The sequence below is a fragment of the Callithrix jacchus genome, chromosome 7 (genome assembly GCF_049354715.1).
Source record: "Callithrix jacchus isolate 240 chromosome 7, calJac240_pri, whole genome shotgun sequence".
Taxonomy (NCBI): Eukaryota; Metazoa; Chordata; class Mammalia; order Primates; family Cebidae; genus Callithrix; species Callithrix jacchus.
Genome location: NC_133508.1, coordinates 48,483,704 through 48,506,597, shown reverse-complemented (window position 1 = coordinate 48,506,597; position 22,894 = coordinate 48,483,704). Strand labels below are relative to the sequence as shown.

At 48.5% G+C, this 22,894-nt stretch overlaps 1 protein-coding gene across 4 annotated transcripts in view; it reads right to left on the bottom strand.

Moving 5' to 3' along the window:
- Positions 1-22,894, bottom strand: part of PEX14 (peroxisomal biogenesis factor 14) — a 148,394-nt gene that overhangs the window by 4,532 nt on the left and 120,968 nt on the right. For all 4 annotated transcript variants that reach the window (XM_035307699.3, XM_035307700.3, XM_035307702.3 and 1 more), the window contains 3 exons: positions 7,184-7,269; positions 3,073-3,175; positions 1,763-1,860 (listed from right to left, as the gene is read on the bottom strand). In XM_035307699.3, the coding sequence (XP_035163590.1) occupies positions 1,763-1,860; positions 3,073-3,175; positions 7,184-7,269 (287 nt within the window). The remainder of the gene's footprint in view (positions 1-1,762; positions 1,861-3,072; positions 3,176-7,183; positions 7,270-22,894) is intronic.

The window sequence follows — 22,894 nt, the reverse complement described above, 5'->3', positions numbered from 1 at the left end:
TCCAAACGCATATGCTGCCAGATGCCAGGATTTAGAAATAAAATCTGACATCTGGGGCTTTTTAGCCAGTCTCTTTAAAAAACAGTTGTAGAAAACTCATAGCCTTCAGTTTTATGTAGGTTTTTAAATTACTTAAAGCTCTTCTTTTTATTTTTTTACAGTGCTCCAGTAGGAGTTTGGAAGCCAGATATAAAAATTTACATTACAGCTGAGAAAACACAGCTCCGGGTCTTTGGTTTATGGGGTAACCTAAGTCCTCACACATACAAGTTTAGATGCCAAGCCGGTGGCCACTGCAGCTTGAGAGAGAAGGCTGGGGCAGACCAGGGACAGCAGCAACAGAGCCAGCCAGAGGACCTCTGAGGGCCCAACCCCCTTCATCGCCAAGCACATCCCAGGCCCCCACTTCTTCTTCAACACAACACGTGGTCTTAATCTCATGCGTAAGGCCTGAAAACAGTTTTCCAATTTCCAGAATGGCTTCTAGCCACAGGCAGACCATGGACTCAAAAGATGACCTGACCCAGGAGATCAGGCAGGCCCAGCACTAGGTTTCCTGGTGCTTTATGGACTGGCCACCCTCAGAGAATATGCATTGCACAGTGGCTAAAAGTGGCCACCAGCACCCGAAGCCGCCCCAGGAGCAAGGTCAGGCGGCACCTCTGTGTGTCGGTTGGATGCCTGGAGGGAGATTCCTGGGACCCTCTCATAAGAGATACCCCAGACTCCACGGAAAATGCAAAGATTGCCATTTTAGTGGGTTTTGCAAATGCAAAAGATTTGAGCACTGGCTCAAGCCTAGCCATGCACTGGGAATGGCTTTCCCTGGTGAGCAACTTGGGATGAAACTCTCCAGAGCCTGGGCGGTGGGAGCAGCTAGGAAGCAGTGCCTCCTGGCCACAGAGCTGTGGGGCAAGGGGCAGAGAGAGGAACCAGTGGGTGTTGTGAAGCCAGCAGGCCACTGTCTCCTGGGCCCCATCTGTCTGACACCGCCTCAGGGATGACCCCTGTTACGCACCCGCAGAACCCAGACCTGCAATTCTGTGAGCCGGCTGGAGCCAGGCACCCTTCTGAGCCTGTGAACAGCCCCACGAAGCAAATACCATTATGGCTCCATTTTACAAATGAGGAAACTAAGACTCAGAGAGGTTAAGTAACTTGCCTGTGGCCACACAGCTAACAAGTGGCAGGACCAGGATCATAACCTAAGCAGCCTGACCCTGGACTTGGGCAGTGAGGCGTGGACATTGCCTCGGGAGTTGGCCGTGGCTTCCTACGGTTGCCAGAACCCGCGAAACCCAGGTCTAGAAAAACTGCCCGCTGCACTGCAGTGTGGACGGGCTGCTGCTGGTGAACTGAATGCAACTCGCTTCTCCTTGTCTGTTCCAGAACCCCTCCTGGCCATGCTGTGACCTGCAAACTAACTTATGGGTGGAGGCTGTCCCACGCCTACACACAAAGCCTCCAGAGCTGCGGGGATATGGCTGCCATGAGACAGCGGGCGGCTTTTCCTTCCTCCTGCTGGGAGATGACACAGAGAAAAAGGATGGCCTCGACAGTTAAATGTCACACTGACTGCCCAGCAATGGCCTCCTGTCTCTACAAGGAAAGAAAGAGCAGCGTCGGCTGCAGCCGTGTAACCACCGTGAGACTGGGACGAAGCCCAGCTCCTGAAGGTGGCACGCCGGGCCCAAGGGACAAGAGTGAAGGGCACGTGGGGCAGACCTGCGCCTGGAGGGCCCTTCGGGGCAGAGACAGATACCTTGGCAGCGGCCAGCTCATGGGCGAGCTCCTGGATCTTCTGCTGCTGCTGAATCAGCAGCTCCTGGACGGAGGCGAGGGTGGTTTGTAACTGAGTCACTGCGAGGAGAAAGCAGTCACAATGCTGGTAAATTCGCAGGCACAGACGCTCCCCGAGCGCGGTCCACACACCTAGGAGCTGCCCATGTTCCAGCTCCATCTAATTTATCTGCAGACGCCCCCAGCCCCCGCAATCCATCTAATTTATCTGCACTCTGGGTGATCTGCCTGCACTGTATCTAACCTCTAGTATTTCCACTTTATCTTTCCATTGTGTAGTTGTCCATGGTCAACAGTATATCCGTCCAGAACCTCTCCCCTCTAATTAGAGCTGGCTATGATTTGCTGAGCTCTCTCGGCTTCTCTGGCGCCTGCGTCCTTCATCTCCTGGGCCTCAGTGTCCTTGTGAGACTCCTGGAGTCTCCAATCCTAGGAGAGACGCATCTCGGGTCCCCACCACATTCACATCCAGAAGTGGCTCAAGTCTTGTTTCCCACTGCTCCTTCTTGCCCTCCCCACCTGACCCCAGGCTGCCTGCTCAACTCCCTGGCGTCCTGTGACCCCTCAGGGCCTTGTTGCCACCAATGTCAGCTTCACAGGAGCAGATGCCAGCAGGACAGACACATCAGAGGGTTTCTGTGAGCTTCACAAATGTGCCCCAGAGGGACACAGACTCTTGCCTGGGACAGGTGGCTCTATCATTGGCCTCGCTCTGGTTTTTAGATTCAGAGCTGCCGTCTAGTAAACAAGTTTATAAAGAAGAGAAGCCACCTCTGGCGAGACAGGTCCCAGCTAATCTGGGCCATTGCTGGGGCACTGGGTAATGAATGCGAGCCCTGTTGAGTCGATAACAGGGGAGGTGGCCGGGGTCCCGGGAGCCACAGTAATTACAGACTCTCTTGACCCCACAGTGGAGTCTTAGAGGGAAGGGGGAAAATCACTGAAAACCCCCCTGAAAACCTCAGAGAAGCAGAAATTAAAAATGAACTTTACAGCCCTTAGAAAGGCTGTCATTTTATTCCCCTTATTAATATTCTGAGGTTGGGAGCCTTTCCGTAAAAACATAATTAATTGAGGCCACGCCGACAGTAAACAAGCAATTTCAAATTAAACCGAAATGACGGCGGCTTCATTTGCAAATGTGAACAGATTCTCAGAGCAGATAAATGAAGTCACCACATAGAGTGGAGACGGAGGGAGAGGGGAGGGGCAGAGAAGGGGCTGCCTGGAGAAGGCTGTGAGGGGTGACTTGATGGAGTCATTAATCTTTACCTGTCTGGGCCACGCTGCCACTCAGCTCAGAGAGACTGGCCTCCATCCTCTCCAGCTGCTTCCTGTCCTCTCGGCCGCCCAGGATGAGGGGGAGCAGGTATTTCTGCAAGAAGCGGGACAGGCTGAGAAATGCATACGGACCTGGGTTATCCTCCAACCGTCTCTCGAATTCTGCCGCCCAGCTTTCTCCCTGTCATCCCCGGGTTTTGGAAACCCTAAGCAAACACCATAAATGAACAAGATATTTGAAAAAGTTATGAGACTGCAGTTACAACCACGTAAAAATTCTGCCTGAATAAGGACAAGGACCAGGAGGGAACGTGGACAGGGAGAGTCAACTGGAACTGCTGTGATGGGAACTTTCTGGGTCCTTTATTTACTTTTCTTAATGATGCTAAACTATTTCTGTAACACCAAGTTTTAAACTCTACTGTCAAAGTTGTAAGACACAACTGTGGATGGACACCCGAGCAACAGACACTGCTGGAGCCTCCGGGAGGTGGAGGAGGCGGGGGAGGAGGAGGAGGCGGGGGAGGAGGAGGAGGCGGGGGAGCTCTTCCAGGCACATTCTCCTAGATGGTGAACATTTTGAACCTGTGAATGAATCACCTATTCAGAAACAAATGAGTAAAACTAATCAACAAAAAACGACTGGAGAAACTAAAGGAAAAGGAACACCACATCTCTGGGACCCTTGGTTCTCTTGCCAGGGGATAACATGAGTGCTCTGGGGCTGCTGAAAGAGGTCACCTCCGTCTTTTTCCGAATTAAGCCTGAATTCTCTGAACAAACTTCCTTCATGTAAGAGTCAAAAGAAGTTGAGTTTCCCAGAACTGAAATACAGGGCAGAGGGAGAGGAGGGCACAGGACCAGAAGAAACTGGCTCTGGTAAAAAAGAAACAGGGCCATCCCTCACAGGGGCCTAGAACCAGGGACGCTAGGGGGCAGTTCAGGAAGGAGGCAGGCAGGGCATGGCTGGCAACGCATGCTCTTGGTTGCCTTGGAGGTGAGGGTGTGGAGGATGGAGGTGACGTTGTGGAGGATGGAGGTGATGTTGTGGAGGATGGAGGTGAGGGTGTGGAGGATGGAGGTGGGGGTGTGGAGGATGGAGGTGGGGGTGTGGAGGATGGAGGTGAGGGTGTGGAGGATGGAGGTGGGGGTGTGGATGATGGAGGTGAGGGTGTGGAGGATGGAGGTGAGGGTGTGGAGGATGGAGGTGAGGGTGTGGAGGATGGAGGTGGGGGTGTGGAGGATGGAGGTGGGGGTGTGGAGGATGGAGGTGGGGGTGTGGCGGATGGAGGTGGGGGTGTGGAGGATGGAGGTGGGGGTGTGGAGGATGGAGGTGGGGGTGTGGAGGATGGAGGTGGGGGTGTGGAGGATGGAGGTGGGGGTGTGGAGGATGGAGGTGGGGGTGTGGCGGATGGAGGTGGGGGTGTGGAGGATGGAGGTGGGGGTGTGGAGGATGGAGGTGGGGGTGTGGAGGATGGAGGTGAGGGTGTGGAGGATGGAGGTGGGGGTGTGGAGGATGGAGGTGGGGGTGTCGATGATGGAGGTGAGGGTGTGGAGGATGGAGGTGAGGGTGTGGAGGATGGAGGTGAGGGTGTGGAGGATGGAGGTGGGGGTGTGGAGGATGGAGGTGGGGGTGTGGAGGATGGAGGTGGGGGTGTGGAGGATGGAGGTGGGGGTGTGGAGGATGGAGGTGGGGGTGTGGAGGATGGAGGTGAGGGTGTGGAGGATGGAGGTGGGGGTGTGGAGGATGGAGGTGAGGGTGTGGAGGATGGAGGTGGGTGGCAGGGCCTGCAGGGACAGCTGCATGTAAGAACATGTACACTGACATCCAGCTACTCAGGACGTGAAAACAAAGCTCCCCAGGTGAGGAGAGTGAGACCAGCTGCCCACTTCAACGGGCACTGCCAGAGGCAATGCGGCACAGGCCTGGCAGGAGCCACCCAGGGAGAACTTTGGTTCCTAATCTACCTGGGCCCAGATAAGAAGGAGGTTGGAAACTTCTCCATTACAATTTCTGTACGGGGAAAGGAAAGGAAAAGAAGGTCTCTTGTAAGGGGTTTGTGGGAACTCATTTCCAGAGTGACTCCTAAGTGATCATTCTTCAGTAGCACATGTATAGACACATTTTCTATTTTGCAAAGTGCTTTCAACCACAGCGTGAGCTATTACCCACAACTGAGCCAAAACTCATCATAAGTAGCCCTATACTTCAGGATGAAATGTCCTCAGTATGAAAGGCAAAGAATTCTCAGGTGGGCGTGGTGGCTCACACTTGTAATCCCAGCACTTTGGGAGGTCGAGGCAGGTGGATCATGAGGTCAGGAGTTCAAGACCAGCCTGGCCAACACAGCGAAACCCCATCTCTACTAAAATGCAAAAATTAGCCAGGAATGGTGGCGGACACCTGTAAGCCCAGCTACTCGGGAAGCTGAGGGAGGAGAATCGCTTGAATCCAGGAGGCGGAGGTTGCAGTGAGCTGAGATAGCACCACTGCACTCCAGCCTGGGCAACATAGTTAGACCCTGTCTCAAAAAAAAAAATTCTCATTCGTGCGTCTGTAACCAACCAAATACGCCATTTCTGAGCTCTGAAGTCCTAAGGGAAGGAGCAGACGCGCTGCCCGAGCCGAAGTCTTCACGTGCCTATAAAGCAAGATGAGGGCTTCTTACCATTTCTTTTTTTTTTTAATTTCAAGAAACTGAGCAGATATTTTAGAAATTCTCTTGTTACCATTGTGACTGATATTGCAGCATTTCTTTTCTTTTTTAAAGCAGAGCAGAGAGGCCAGAGCTTCGTAGAAACCATGGGTGGCAGCTCCGGTGAATGCCCACATCAAGGTGAGCTGCGAGTTGCCCTCTGGATCCCGTCAGGCCACAGACCTGCCATAGGTGGCAATGTGACAGTGCCTAGGGCTCAGTACAGTGAGGCATTCATTTGAGGATTTTGCGATAGTGTCGCATTCTTCTTGGTGCTTGCATGCAGTCAGAGATTTGAAGGAGGCACCAGTTCAGAGAAGTTCCAGATCCCAGAATGCGTTTTTGTTCTGTTTTGGTTGTTTGTTTGTTTGAGATGGAGTCTCGCTCCATCACCCAGGCTGGAGTCCAGTGGCACAATCTTGGCTCACTGCAGGCTTGCTGCAACCTCCGCCTCTCGGGTTCAAGCGATTCTCCTGCCTCTGCCTCCTGAGTGGCTGGGATTAGGTGCATGCCATGACACTGGCTAATTTTTGTATTTTCAGTAGAGACAGGATTTCACTTGTTGGCTACACTGATCTCAAAGTCCTGACCTCAAGTGATCTGCCTATCTCAGCCTCCCAAAGTCCTGGGACTACAGGCGTGAGCCACTGTGCCTGGGTTGTTTTGTTTTTGAAACTGAGACAGGGTCTCCCTCTGTCACCCAGACTGATGTGCAGTAGTGTGATCTCAGCTCACTGCAACCTCTGCCTCCCAAGCCCAAGTGATCCTCCCACGTCAGCCTCCCAAGTATAGCTGGGACTACAGATGCACACCACCATGCCCAGCTAATTTTTGTATTTTTTTGATAGAGACAGAGTTTCTGCTACTCTTAAATGCCATGCAGGACAATGGTATATACTTCCATGTGCCAGGCATGGCTGAGCCTCTACAAAGGAGCACTGACTCTCCAGATCTTCACGACAATCTCGTGAGGTGGGGACTGTTATACCCATCTTACAGATGAGAACACAGCCTGTGTTCACCAAGCTCCTGAGGGGCAGGGGCAGGGGCAGGGCTCAGCAGCAGCTGGTCCAGCGTCCATGCTCTTTGCCATTATGTATTTCTGTGTCCCAAAACTTCTTGCACAGCTTTCCTGTGCCGGCACTACTCTAAGTGGCTGGCACAAGATGGCAAGGGACAACCTGACAATGCCCCTGCAGGCAGAGAACTGGGTAGCGCATGCTGAGCACTGGAGAAAAGGGGGGACCTCAATCCAGCTGTGAACCCTGACATCTACCACAGCCACTTGCTGCCAAGCAGCTCCAGGGCAGAGCATGGCAGTGCCTCCACCCAGGAGCCAGTGAAAGAGAGTTGAATGCCACAGGGCAGCAGGGGCACAGCACCCACGGCCGTTGGAGGAGACTCACCTTGTAGAGTTGGTGAAAGCCAAATGCAATGCCTGCCATGATGATGGCCAGGGCGCCGTAATCTCGCCATCGGGAGCCTGCGGGGCCTGAGGGCGGAAGAGGAGGAGGGTTAGAAAGGACAGATGGCATCCTTCCCCCGGTGGGGACTGGCACACAGGCCTCAGTGGCACAGTCTCTTTGCCTCCAATGATGAGCAAGTGGGACACTCCGCTGCAGGAAGGCAACACATGATCATCACAACAGCAGCTTGGCTCCGTCCCCTCCTGTTCCCACTGCCTCAACTGGAATACAGGGACGCCATTCACCCAACCCTGATGGCAGGCTGTGGGTGAGGTATCTAGCAGTGAGCTGAGCCCTGACTGGGGAGTCAGGTGGCAAAGGTGATATGAAGACCGACGGCATGGTCTCTACCTCAGAAACAAAATCCAGAGAGGATAATGTGAGTACATTTGGGGGAGCATAAATACACCCACATATGCCCTGCTATGGCTGGGGGCCATAGCAGAACCAAGCAGGGCCTCAGCGAAGTGGGGAGGGGACCGTGGTACACTGGCTGGGGGCACCTGGGTGGACTGTGGTAAATTAAACCTCCCGGCCCTGCTCTCACTTGGAGCCAGGGGAGAGAAAACACAGTCTCCAAATGACCAAGCAAGACTTCAGAGAGTAAGAACAACTATCACAAAGAGATGGGGGTGGCAGGGGAGAGGAGCAGGGGTGGGCAGGGCCTTGGAGGAGCCCTGAGGCCCTTGGAGGCTGGAGGGGAGCAAGCTCAGAGAGGAGACGCTAGGTGGGGGCAGACCAGGTGAGCACCCTGGGCCTGATGGAAGAGGAGAGCTGCTGTGGCCCTGAGGACCCCAAGAGCAGAGTGTTGGGGAAAGTGGACAAAAGCCAAGGAAGCTGCAGGTACAGTGGAGGCCGGGGTGGGGCAGGAAAGAGGGAAAGGTGGGGCCAGGTGGACTGTGTGGTCAAGGAAGCTGAATATTCTTCCATGAGCAATGGGAGTCAGGTCATGCCATGGCCCTGGAGAATAGCACTGGGGTGGCTCTAAGGGTGGCCAGAAGTGGGGGCCACAGAGGCAGGAGAGCTGGGGTGAGGCTGCTGCAAGGGTCCACGGAGGTGGAGACAGACTGGGACCAGCACAGAGGGCAGGAAGGGAGTTGAGCACTGTCCCTGGAGACTACCTAGCTGCTGCTGTGGAGATAGCCAGTCTGCACGGAGGAGAGCACCTGGCCCCGTTCTCTTTATTTATATTAATTAATTAATCTTTTTAGAGCTGAGCTCTTGCTATGGTGCCCAGGCTGGAGTAGAGCGGCGATTTATAGGCATGTCCCACTGCTGATCAGAATGGGAGTTTTGACTGGCTCCATTTCCGACCTCCTTAGGCAATCTGGTGGTCCCTGCTCCAGAAGGTCACCCATATTAATGCAGTACTTAGTGCAGACCTCCATCTGCACAGCACACTGTAGCCCAGAGCTCAAGGAATCCTCTCACCTCAGCTTCCCAAGCTGTGCCCAGCCCCGGTTCTCTTTAGAATGGCACATACCAAAGTGCCAAAGTGCCCTCCTGAATGCAATTCCAGTTGACGGGGGGACGGGAGGGGGAGTTTCCACCTTCACACTTTCCCATGTACAGTTCACCAAGTGCTCCCATGTCCACACCTCATCTGACCCTCTGAGGCATGCAGGAGGGCCCCGTCTCCACTGTGAACACCTTTCTGGAGCTGCCATCTCCAGGCCACCTGGTGGGTGCTCTGCCTCCCCCCGAGGGATCTGCCATCAGGAGAGGCGTGGTGGGACACAGACCAGTGGGGAAGGCGATCACAGCGCCAGTGGAGAGTTATCCGGAAGGAGCCCTGCCGTGTGCTGCTCACTCGGGAGGAAGGAGAAGTGGGGAGAACAGCAGTGTTCTGAACTCTCAGATGGAGTGTCAACATGGCCCAGCGAAGCTCTTGCTGCTTGAGAGATTTCTGTCCTCACTTCTCACCTGTGCCTATAAGTTTTCAGAGGTACCTGCCATGCCCTGGTGTTACATGACCAGAGGGGAGGAGGAGGCCCATTCTTTCTTTCAGTTCAGGGCGCGATGTGGCTGCTGGCACACAGCCAACCAAGAGGATCCAAGTTGCAAAGTCCTCTGAGTGGACAAGAGACACCCCTCCCCCAGGGCTGCTGAATGGTGCTCTCAGGGGGCAGAGAGGACAGGCCTGGAGGGCCTAGAGCCTCTCCTTGGCCACTACACTCCCTCCCTGCCTGCAGATTCCATGCCAGATTCCCCAATATGTCCTAGGCCTGGAATCTCGGTCCCAAAACTGTAATCAACATATGGCCTCTCCCTCAGTCCCCAACTCCCATTTCTGTTTCACACTTTTTGAATTGGTAACATGCATACAGTTTACACATCAAATAGCACAGGTCAGTCCATGACAAAAAGGCTTCCCCACCACCGACAGCCATTAGTAGTCTTACATTTATCCTTCCGGAGAGTTTGTGCGCACATCTAAGGTGGCACAGGAGGTCTTCTCTTCCTTCGCATTTCCACATCTCTCAATCGTTTCCTATAGCTGCAGGATATTTCACGTCACCTGCCCTCTGATGGGCATTCAGCTCATTTCCAACTTTCTACCACTGTGCACCACGCTGCCATCGACAACATGCACATGTGCCATCTCCCACCTGGGACGTGCGGACCCGTGAACCTCAGAACTCCCAGAGGCTGGTCTCAGGGCCTGTGCATTTGCAGTTTTGAGAAATGCTGCCACGCTGCCTCCATGGGGCCAATAATTCACCCGCAGCCCCTGCACAACGCCTACTTCCCCACGGCTGCACCCACACAACGCACGACTCACACGCAGAGACTCCTGCCAGTACCACAGCAGGAAAGCAGAAGTTCACCCTAGTTCTAATCTGCATTGATCTCATCCTGAGAGAGGATTGAGCATGTTTTCGTCAGCATCTCCTTTTTGGTGTACTGTATGCTCTCCACTTTTCTACTTGATTTCTTTTCCCTTGTCACTTTAGAGAGACTTTTTATGTAGCAGGGATATTAGCCCGTTGTCTGTGATCTGCATGGCAAACGTCTTCTCTGGTTGATTTTTCTTTTGACTCTGCTCATGTTTTGTAGCATGCAGAGGTTTTTATACAAATTTATCAATCTATTCTTTTTGGGTTCCGGGATTTGTGTGATGGTTAGCAAGGACTTCCCCACTCCCTTCCCAGGCAGTGCAGTGACACTTGGTGTCTGAGAAACGGCCGTGGAAGGGAACAGCGCTGCTTCACCTGATGGTGGATACCCCCACCCGACACAAATCACCCTCGTTACACAAGGAGCTCTGAGACCACGGAGGTAGACAGATCTTTCACCTTGACCCCAAGGAGCCGGGCACTGGGAGTCCCAATCAGGTGTCTCTTCTGTCTCCCCTCTTCTGCCAGCTTTGCTTGGCACTCCAGATGCAAAACGTAATATCTACTGCAAGTTCATTTTCAGGAGAAAAAAGTGAAGACAAAGCAACTTGTTCCCTCCCCTCTCTCTGAGTCCCTGCTTGGGAGGGCTTTCATCCATGCTCGGAATATCCCTCTGTGTAGCCCAAATCCTCAGGCAGAACAAGTGCAGAATGGGGCCCATGGCCCAAAAACCATATTCACTTCACGGATACCATGAAGCCTCTGGCAAGAAAGCAGCTGTGACTGGGCTGAAAACTTGACCAGCACCTGGAGTTTGCTGGATTCCTCTGCTTGCCTGCAAACATCCCACCATAAGAAGTGCAGCCTTCTCGGCCTTTGGGCTGCTGAGGCTGAGCAGACGCTGGTGTGTGGGATAAGGACCAGGACCCTCCAACAGCTGCCCCACTTTCCAGAGCTCTGCGCTCCTGAGCCCTGAGAAACACCTGTGGTCCTGCAGCCTCACCCTTCACCCTCACGGCTCGCATTCCTGCCATGCTCACACTAAGAACATTTTATTGTCCCCTGGTTTTCATTATTAATGAAAAGGGACCAGAATGATCTTTCCTAAAGTTCAGAGAGTCTATAAAGACAAGAAGCTGAAATGCCATTTTACTCGTTTTGGAGATGTGTGATACAATTCTGTCTTGTGGCAAAATGAAAAAAGAGAAAAACTCGGATCAAGATGACTCCCACCCACTGTGTGGCTCTCAGAGGGTAACAGACCAGGCTACTGTAAACATCAGCACAGTCCATACCAGCTCAAACTCTCAGCCACGACCACCTCCAGTCCTACCCTGCCCAACCCAGGACGTGTTTATCCCAAGTCCAGTGCAGATCCTGTGAGAAAACTGAGAGCAGGGTGCCCGGAGCACAGCCTCCCGTCGCCAGGCTCCCCAAATGTCCAGAGGTATAAAGATAAGGGCCGAAGATGGGGCAGTCACTCTTCTCAAGCTGGGAAGAAAAGACAGACAATGAGTGGGCTTGTTAAATGCTTCGAGTCTCCACTCTGGAAGCAGGGACTAGCCTGCCCTGCAGATGAGGCAGATGAGGTAGCAAGTGGGAAACAAGCCTGGGGTCAGACACCCTGGTACCACCACCTGCCAGGGGGGTTCAAGGACATTATTCTCTTCTTATCAAGCACTGACTGAAGTTGGCAGGGCTCTGCTAGCCCCCAAGAACCTAAGACAAGGAGACATCTTAACTCTCACTCAGAGTCTAGCTGTCTAGAGCACCTCGCAGCAGGAAGAACCTGTGCCCTAGCTGCATGGCAGGGGTTCCTCCCCAGTACCACAGCCCTGGCATCTTAGTGAAGGCTGAAGAGACGGGCGTCTGCGGCGGCAATCTTCATCCGTACACCCAGGCCTTCCTGGGACTGCCTCTATGCTGTGGCACTGTGGGCTGCAATGAGGTCAGGGGACAAACTGCTGTAGAGCAAACGGCGTGGAGCACTTCAAAACTCAACCTTCCAAGGTCTCCATGAACTAGCTTAAGCTCTGACGGGCTCCATGGAGGTCAGCCTGTGCAAAGGCTCCAGTTTGGGTAACACCATGATAGAGAGGGGAGGCAGGAGAGCTGCATCCCCACAGCTCCCAACTATTCACTGAACACTAACAAAACCAACAATGATTGTTTCTTTAATGATACCTCCACCAGCCAAATTCTCACCTAACAGGTGAGAACAAACATCATCAACTAAGAACACATGCCCAGGACCGGGACTTGTGCATATAAGATGACAGTGTTGAGCCTGAAAACACCAAGTCACAGACTGACACACACCATGGAAATCCTGCAATCCAGTAAATGTTCATCAGCAATACAGAGCTGAAAGCTATCACGAAACCATGCTGCCGAGACATGCGCTCCAGTGATGTGCTAGCTGACAAGAGGGAGAGAACTCTCATGTCCTTGCGGGGGCTGGCAGCCCAAGCATGGGCAAGGCAGTGGCAGAAACGGGGCCAGCCCAGTCAGTGAGCTCTAGGCTCATCAGGGTTGGAGCCATGACTCCATCCAGCACTGTTTCTAGCTTCTCACATTAGTCCATCAGTTTCGCTCAGAAGCCACCCTGAAAATTAAATGACAAGACAGGCTCACTCCCAGTAAGGTCCTGGAATAAAGCCAGCCCACCAAATCAGTGCTTGCTACAGCACAGAGGTAGAGAGCACATGTGCGAAGAGGCGGGGCGGGGGAGCGGGAGGTGCCTGGCTGGACTGGGGAGGGTTGGCTTCAGCCTGGGGGCGGGGTGGGCCCTGAAGCACATGGCTGTGGATGGCTGGCAGTGGGCAGAAAAACAGGCCCAGAGAGCAGCAACAAAAACAGATTGTCTCTGCTCTGAACAGAAGTACCTGGCAGCCTGATGGCAAAAGGCACCACAATAGCCCAATGGTAGTTGTGTTGGAAAATGCAAAGCCTGTGTTCATATGTACCTCCCGTGAAAGACTATCTTTTCCACTTCTCGTGGGCTACGATGCTATTAACAGTCTCATCTTTAGGCAGGAAGGACACTGAGAGCATATCTATATCTCTCCTTCATTGATTAAAAAATGAACTCTGATTAAGCTGTTAAGAATTCAGAAGAGTCCAGAAATAGACCCACGCTTACATGGTCAACTGATTTTGACAAAGAGGCCAAAGTAGTTCTATGGGGAAAGGACAATTTTCCTGTTCAGCAACAGTCATGCTGAACCACTGGATATCCAAAGGAAAAACAATGAACCTTGACTCACACCTTATGGCATACATGAAAATTAACTCACCTAAACAAGAAAGCAAAAACTATAAATTTTCTATAAGAAAACAGAAAGCATAGAAGAAAATCTTTGCCACCTTGGGGTAGGCAAAAACATCTTAAGAAAGCATGAAACGAAAGAGGAAAAAAAAATGCTCTCAAATGGACACCATCAAAATTTAAAGCTTTTGCTTTTCAAAAGGCACTCTCAAGAAAATGAAGGGACAAGCCATGAGCTGGGAGAAAATACCTGCCAAACATATATCTGACAAAGAACCCATAACTAGAATATATAAAGAGCTCTGACAATTCAATAATAAAATGACAAAGTGGTTTTCAAAATGGGCATAAGATTGGAAAAGACTCTTTACAAAAGATATGTGAATGGCCAATAAGCACATGAAAATATGCTTGATGTCATTAGTCATTAGGGAAATACAAATTAAAAGTGCTGTACAATAAGGTTCTATTACATACACATTAGAATGGCTAAACTCAAAAATGAGACTATCAAGTGTTGGCAAAGATATGGAGCAACTCACTCTTACATATTGCTGATGGAAAGACAAATGCTACCATCATTTTGGGAAATAGCTTGATAGTTTCTTTTAAAGTTCAACATGTACCTAACATGTGACTAAGGCATTCTACCTCCTAGGAAATGAAAGCATACGTGCACATTTATACATGACTGTTCACAGCAGCTTTACTCACAATAGCCCCAAACTGGGAGTGAGCCAGATGACTACCAACTGGTAACAGACAGACAAACTGTGTACGTGGAGCAACAGAAGTTAGCAAACTATAGCCAGTTGGCCAATCCTACTTTAGCCCTTTTTTTATTTTTTGAGATGGAGTTTCACTCTTGTTGCTCAGACTGGAGTGTAGTGACACAATCTCAGCTCATCGCAACCTCCTATCTCCCGGTTTCAAGCAATTCTCCTGCCTCAGCCTCCCGAGTAACTGGGATTACAGGCATCTGCCACCATGTCAGGCTAATTTTTGTATTTTTAGTAGAGATGGGGTTTCACCATGTTGGCCAGGCTGGTCTCAAACTCCTGACCTCAAATGATCTGCCCGCCTTGACCTCCCAAAATGCTGGGATTACAGGTGTGAGCCACTGCACCCAACCTGGTTATTAAATTTTTAAAGACTTGTGGTCATGGGAAAGGGAGAAGAAGAACAGAAAGGAGGAGGAGGAGAAAGAGGAAAAAGAGAGGATGCGGGGAGAAGAGGAAAAAGGTGAGAAGGTAAATGTGACAGACATGTGGTTCACAAAGTCTAAAATATGGCCCTTTAAATATGCATGTAAGTTATGTATATTTGTGTACATATGTATATGCATATATAATAAATATACTCTGGACAACAGAGTGAGATGCTATCTCCAAAAAACTAACACTAAAACTTCCTAGAAGACAATATAGGAGAAAGTCTCTTCAACCTTGGGATAGACAAAGGCTTCTTAGGATGCAAAAACCATGAATCATAATCATAATATAGACATAAATAGTTCATTCCTTTTATGTGTATTTTCCAAATATATACCATATATGTATATATAATATACAAATACATATATGTTATATGTGTATATAATTATATGTATTTATAGAAATATGTGTATGTGTATATGTTGTGTGTGTGTGTGTGTGTGTGTGTATATATATATATATATATATATAAAAACATGAATCCATCTCAAAAGCATTATGGTAAAGAAACCAGACACAAAAGTCTACATACTATATGGTTCCATTTATATGAATGTTTTATTTTTATTTTATGAGACAGAGTTTCTCTCTGTCACCCAGGCTGGAGTGCAGTGGCGTAATCTCAGCTCACTGCAATCTCCGCCGCCCAGGTTCAAGCCATTCTCTTGCCTCATTGTCCCAAATAGCTGGGATTACAGGTGCATGCCAATCATGCCCATCTAATTTTTATATTTTTAGTAGAGAAGTCACCATGTTGGCCAGGCTGGTCTTGAATCCCTGACCTCAGGTGATCTGCCCACCTCAGCCTTCCAAAGTGCTGGGATTACACCAACACTGCGTGAACCGCCGCGCCCAGTCTATACGAAATGTTTGAAAAGGCAGAAGGAACTACAGTGACAGAGCAGAGACTGGTGGTTAACAGGAACCAGAGGCAGGGGAAAAGAATGACAGAAAGGGCCCAAAGAAACTTTCTGGGGTGATGGAAATTTTCTATATTGTGATTGTAATGTTGGTTACAGGAGTTAAATGAGTTATTACTTGTTTGTACAACTCATTGACTGTATACTTAAATCTGATGTATCTATTGCATTAAATTATGCTTCCGAAAACGAATTAGAAAGAAAAGAATTAAGAAGAATCCAGAAACATAAAACTATCACATCCAGCAATTCTTCTCCTAGATAGCTACCCAAGAGCAATGAAGATATATGTCCACACAGGATTTGCACAGAGATGTTCTCTGCAGCATTATTCATCTTCACCAAAACTGGAGACAATCTAAATGTCCATCGACTGGTGAACTGATGGACAAAATGAGAATGAGGTATCATCAGAAAGCAGAATACGATTCCATGATAAAATGGAATGAGTACTGATACATGCTACAATATGAATGAACCTCAAAAATATCAAGTTAAGTGAAAGAAGCCAGGTACGAAGGATCACATATTCTGATTCCATTTACCTGAAATGTCCAGAAAAGGGGAAATTTATAATGATGAAAAGGAGATTCGTGGTTGCCTGGGGCTAGAAGGGGGAACAGAGATTGACAGTAAATGGGCCCAAAGGATCTTACTGGGGAGGTGAAGTACTCGAAAGCTGATTTATGGTGACAGCTGCATCACTAGGTAAAGTTACTCAAAGTCATTGAACTGTATACTTGAAATGGATGATTTGTATGACATATGATGCGTACCTCAATAGCTTTGTTTTTTTTTAATGATTTTTTTAAAAGAGGAATCTAGAAACAGATCCATGCATATCGAGTGAGTTGATTTTTTATAAAGAGACTCGTAACTCAATAGTGATAAGATAATCTTTTGAACATAAGGTAAAGGCACAACTGATATCCATATGGGGAGAAATGAACCTTGACCTTTACCTCACACCATTCATGAAAATTAACTAAGAAAAGATCACAGACCTAAACATAAAAACTAACACTATAAGCCAGGTGCAGTGGCTCACACCTATAATCCCAGCACTTTGGGAGGCCAAGGCAGGCAGATTGCTTGAGCCCACGAACTCAAAACCAGCCTGGGCAACACAGTGAAAACCCATCTCTCCACAAAATACAAAAATTAGCCAGGTGTGGTGGCACATCGCCTGTAGTCCCAGCTACTTGGGAGGCTGAGGCAGGAGGATCACTTGATCCTATGAGGTAAAGGTTGCAGTGAGCCAAGATCAGGCCAGTGCATTCCAGCCTGGGTGACAGAGTGAGACAGTGTCTCCTAGAAGACAATATAGGAGAAAGTCTCTTCAACCTTGGGATAGACAAAGGCTTCTTAGGATGCAAAAACCATGAATCGTAAAAGGAAAAAAAAATATATGTCATCAAAATTAAAATCATGTGCTTTTCAAAAGGTACTGTTAAGAAAATAAAAAGGTCAGCCACCAACTAGGAGGACGTACTCATAATACATGTATCTGACCAATGTGTTGAATGCAGAATACATTAAAAACCTCATTCCACTCAGTAAGAAGACTAATAATGGGCAAAATATTGAAACAGACTCTTCACAAGAAAGATATGCAAGTGGACAATAAACTCACAAAGAGAGGCTCAACCTAATCAGTTATCAGAGAAATATAAACCCAAACCACCACGAGATACCAGCATATGCATAATAAAATTGCTAAAATTCAAAAGACTGAGGAACACCCGCAGTCAGGGATGCGTAGCAACTAGAACTCTCTGCTGGTGGGAAGGTAAAATGATGCAACCACTCCAGAAAACAGTTTAGCAGTTTCTTATAAAGTTAAACATACACTTAACATATAAACCAGCAATTCTACTTCGAGGCACTCACCCAAGAGAAATAAAAACATACAAAGACTTGTATATAAATGTTCATTCGCAAGAGTTTTATTCCTAATAGCAAAGCTGGAACCAACCCAAAGCCCATCAGCTGGTGAATGGCTAAACACACTATGTGCATCCATACAATGGAACAGCACTCACTGGTAAAAAGGAAAGAGCTTTGGATGCGTACAGCAATTTGGGTGAATTTCAGCAACATTATGCTGAGCAGAAAAAAACAGAAACAAAAGAGTACATGCTATATGAGTCCATTTATATAAAAAAGAAACTCTAGGAAAGAAATCTAATAGGTAGTAATAGAAAGCAGATCAGTGGTTGCCCTCAAGCCAGGATCAAGGAGGGGAGGACTGACTGGAAATCGGACATAAGGGAACCTTTCAGGTTATCGGAAATGTTCTATCATGTGGTGATGGTTACACGGAAATCTACACTTATCAAAACTCAAATTGTATAATTAAAATAGGTGCATTTTATCTATGTCAATTACATCTCAGTAAGACTAATTTTTTAAAAATAAAAAGTCCATTCAGATTTTTTTTTTTTTTTTAAAAAGAGCTAAAGGAAGTCAGGAGTGCTTGAGAACACGACCCAGTGGTGTAGGCTCTAAATTTTCTCACCACACAGCTTGCAGCTGAGACCAAGGAAAGAAGCCCGGACTGAGAATTCTAATGCAACTTTAAATAATGTACCCTGTAATATTTGATACATACAAAAGACACGTATTTAAGTTATAAGACCAGTAATACAATGAGCCATTCTAAACCTGCCTAGTTTACTAGCTAAAACTTTCCAAATACCATTGAAGCTAGCCATGTGTTCCTCCCCAGCCCAGAGGTAACCATTATCCCAAACCTAGTGTTGATCAGAACTCAGACTTCCTATGGGCTAAGGAAAGCTGAGGACATGTACTACCGAGATCGGGACTGTACATCTCAGCCTTACCTGCACACAAGGATGGCCGTGCAAGAGTCAGCCAATAGGGAGAAAGTGGAAGTGACGTGGGCAATTTCCAAGAGGTGTCCTTAGAAGGCAGCCTGCCCTTTTCCTGCCTCCTCCCAGCTCTCACTGGCTGGATGGCAGGTGGGATAGCTAGAGCCAAAGCATTCACACCACACCATGAGATGGATGCCAGCCAGCTGTGAGAAAGGCAGAGCAGTGAGGCAGAGCAGGGTTCCTGCAGACCACAGAGTCTCCTGGCAGCCTGGGCCACTTATATTTATGTAACAGAGAAAAATTCCTCTATTTTTTAAAGCCACCCTTGTTTGGAGTTCTCTGTCACCTGTAGTGGAATTTCCTAAAATGAACACACTGTCACCACAGCCAGAATCCTAACTGCCATCAACATCAAAGACTTTTTTTTTTTGAGACGGAGTTTCACTCGTTACCCAGGCTGGAGTGCAATGGCGCGGTCTCGGCTCACCTCAACCTCCGCCTCCTGGGTTCATGCAATTCTCCTGCCTCAGCCTCCTGAGTAGCTGGGATTACAGGCACGCGCCACCATGCCCAGCTGATTTTTTTGTATTTTTAGTAGAGACGGGGTTTCACCATGTTGACGAGGTTGGTCTCGATCTCTCGACCTCGTGATCCACCCGCCTCGGCCTCCCAAAGTGCTAGGATTACAGACTTGAGCCACCGCGCCCGGCCACATCGAAGACTTTTAATGGGCCAAGAAGCCTAAGGAAAGGATCGCTTCATTTCAGTTCCCTCCCGTGATACTTGCCCTCTGCAACATCCACGAATGGCATTTATCCAGCCCCCATATGGCACCACATCAGGCAGAACGCACAGCAACAAAATGGAGAGGGTGCCTGCTAATCCAAACCAGCAAAACCGAAAAAAGAAAACTCAATTTCCTCAAATTTAGAGAAACACTTTCTTCATACACAAACCAGTAACTTTCAGGTAGCAAAAAGAGAGATTTGTCTGCTAAACCAGCAGAGAGAGAAATGGAAGAGACAGGCCACCACGCCCCGGGCCGTTTCTGTTCTCTCTCCACAGTGATGCCTTCCTTGACGCCTTGGGTCTACCTATGGTTGACTGATCTTCAAAGCCAGTTCAAGTCCTGCCCCTTCCAGAAGGCCTTGCTTAAGACTAGCATTCTGGGAGTTTCCTTTGTTCTCAAATTCTGAGAACATTCTCAAATTCTCAACATTCTCAAGACGCAAGATGACATGGGTTGGTCTTCTCTGTCTTTCTCCTAGCAATGGAGGGCTTCCCTCTAGGATGAACAGCAGCTCCTGGAGGCTGGTCCCATTCCCTACTTCTTCCACAGCCTGCCCAGAGCATTCTGCACCAGCTGAGCTCACAGACAGTATCACCAACTGGCCATGAGGGCAGCCCGCCCACACGACAGCCCTTCCATTCTCAAGCATATCTGTACCGGCATTTATCCATTCTACAAGCATTTCTAGAACACCTGCTCAGTCAGAGCCTCAGGCCACTAGATTTTTTTTAAGCCTCAGAACGCAGTTTAATGGGGAAGACACTGGTATAAATGTTTAAGTAAAGTGGGGTGGGATGGGGAGTCTTGAGGGGAGCTTCCCTCCAAGTCAGAACACTGAAAAGACCCCCTGGAGGAGTCAGTGCTGGCCCCAACCATGAAGAACAGCAATGAACACATGGAGTGTGCACCACAGGCTCGGCACAGGAACAATAGCCTCTGGCCAATGCCCCCCGATGTCTCCACTAACTAACCTCATGGCACCTGCCTAGATGACACAAATAACTTTAATATTAGTCTAAGAATAAGATGGCCAAATAGGTAGTATGGCTACAAAAATAATTAGATGATGCATTTCAAAGTAAAAATCACTGTGCTTTTTGGCTGTCCTCTATCGGGGTTGGCAGAGCCACCCTTTCTCCAACCATTTCTTCTGACTCTCTCATCCCATGCTCCAGCCACTCTCAACAACTCAGAGTTTCTTTTTTTCTTTTTCGTTTTTTAGAGACAGAGCCTTGCTCTGGCACCCAGGCTGGAGTGCAGCGGTACAATCATGGTTCACTGCGGACTCAACCTCCTAGGCTCAAGCAATCTTCCCACCTCAGCCTCCCAAGTAGACCCACCACCATGCCTGGCTAGTTTTGTTTTTCTTTTTAATTTTTTTACAGGGCCTGGTGCAGTGGCTCACACCTGTAATCCCAGCACTTTGGGAGGCCGAGGCAGGCAGATTGCCTGAGGTCAGGAGTTCGATACCAGCCCAGCCAACATGCTGAAACCCTGTCTCTACTAAAAATGCAAAAATTAGCCAAGCGTGGTGGCACCCACCTGTAATCCCAGCTACTCAGGAGGCTGAGGCAGAAGAATAGCTTGAGCCTGGGAGATGGAGGTTGCAGTGAGCTGAGATCATGCCCATGCACTCCAGCCTGGGCAACAGAGAGAGACTCTGCCTCAAAAAAATAAAATAAAATAAATAATAAAAATAAATTTTTTTTACAGAGATGGCATTTCACCATGCTACCCAGGTTGGTCTTGAGCTCCTAGCTTCAAAGTACTCCTCCTATCTCAGCCTCTCAAAGATTTGGGATTACAGGCATGAGTCACCATGCCCAATGCCCAACAACCTGGAGTTTCTTAACTTCATCCGTTTTACATCTATGCCCTTTTGCGTTAGCCTGGCATGCCCTTGTCTATCCTGTGTGATCACTGAACCAATCAACCCACCAGATCCAGTTAGACATTTGCTCTCTGAAGCTTCCTGTCACCTCTTCTGTGCCACTGTCCTCACCAGGGCCACCTGACAGGCACTGCTGTGTTGGCCTAACCATCTTTCCTACCACACAGGAGCAACCAGAGAAAGCGACTAGGCCTTATTAATCTCGTCCACCCAGGGGTCTGGCACACAGTAGGCATTCAATAACGATGCTTGCTCAGTGAATTAAGACAATCACAGATAAGTGTATGTTACTACACAGGGCTATAAAAGAAGTAAACAGAAAAATAACTCGCTCTCTCTCAGGATTTCTAATCAAATGGTTCAAAGCCTTTCACCGGCCTCAGACATTTACATCCCATTTTAAGAAGAGGCAACTGAAGTTCTAGGTCAGTCTTTGAAAGGGCCTAACTTGTTTATCAAAGACAGTGGAGGGAAAATGTTCAAATCTAAGAAGAAATTATTATCTTACAAAATTTACACTGGCCCTGCTTATATCTCAAAGCTTCTTGTCTCTCTGGGAGGAGGAAGACAAATCAGCTTGGCGCAAATCAATCAAGCAGCATTTATCAGGCCTCTGCTCAGGACTGGGCTAGGCCCGCACCTATACACACGCACTGATTCCCAATGCAAAGCCAGACAAGAAGAAACCAAACTGAGAAATGGAGAATGTCAAATCTTCTCTCCAACCGCAGCCTGACTTCTCCTGAACTCTACCGACTTTCTTCTAAGCTCCGAGAACACTGGTTTGTGCTTATACCAGGTGACACCAGGCTTCTCCTTGGTGCCAACCTCCTATCACTTTCACAAAAGCCTTCCCTGACTCTAGCCCACACTAATTCTTCTCTTTTCTGTATTTCAGAATTTCAGAAATTCTTGCCTGCACAATTAATTTTGGCATTAAATCACAACATCTTATTATCCTTTTCTTAAGAATTTATCTTATCTTTCCCAAAGAGGTAGCAAGATACTTAAAGATCAGGTTTTGCATCTCTCACATGATCCAGTACTGAGCATATAGTAGATGCTTAATAAAAATGCCAAGAAATTGAACTGTTACCATTCGGGCAGGTTTCTATGTTCTGTCTGCCAACACTGGCATTTACTAACATCTCAAGGCCAACCACATTCACCAAAGAACAGAGATGCCAAAAGAGGCACCCAGTGGCACACCTGTCACTGAGTAGGTAGGCCAGCAAGTTCAAAGGAGAAGAGCACTGGGCTCCCTGGGGTGGTCTTGGAAAAGCTGCCCCACCCTGAGACATGAGTGTGTGGGGCTAGGCCCAGGGGATCCCATTTTCTAGGCTTGGGCTCAGAGATAGAATATCCATAAAAAGCCAAGATACGGGGAGGAAAGGGCTGCCGGGGATCTAGAAGTAAAATCGGCAGGAACGCACAGGAACGGAGGCCATAAATCCCTCCCAGACGCAGACAATGCCTCAGTAATAAGCATGCAGATTGCACACCTAGTTCAGAAACTCCCCTGAGTTTGCTTGTAATTAAGGGGGTTAGAAAGGTAAAAAAAATATATAAACCCAATTAATCATTTAAATATTTAAAGTCAGATTTTTCCCTCACTCCAGGATTAGTATATTTCATAACGCCAGCAGCAGACAGCCCTGGTTTTTACTGGGGTTCATTTTAGAGCATGTTTAAACTAGTCAGATTGAGTGATGCTTCCAGCAACTAATCGCATGTCAAATAAAAGATATTTTATGTAATAAATTACCGCTACAAGTAATTCAAATGTCATTTATCAGTTTTATTATCAGTCAGGCAAAGTCTTGTTTCTCTATATTAATCAAAATCAAGCTTTTTTTTTTTTTAAGCAGTTTTGACACCTCTTGGCAAAAGTACAGAA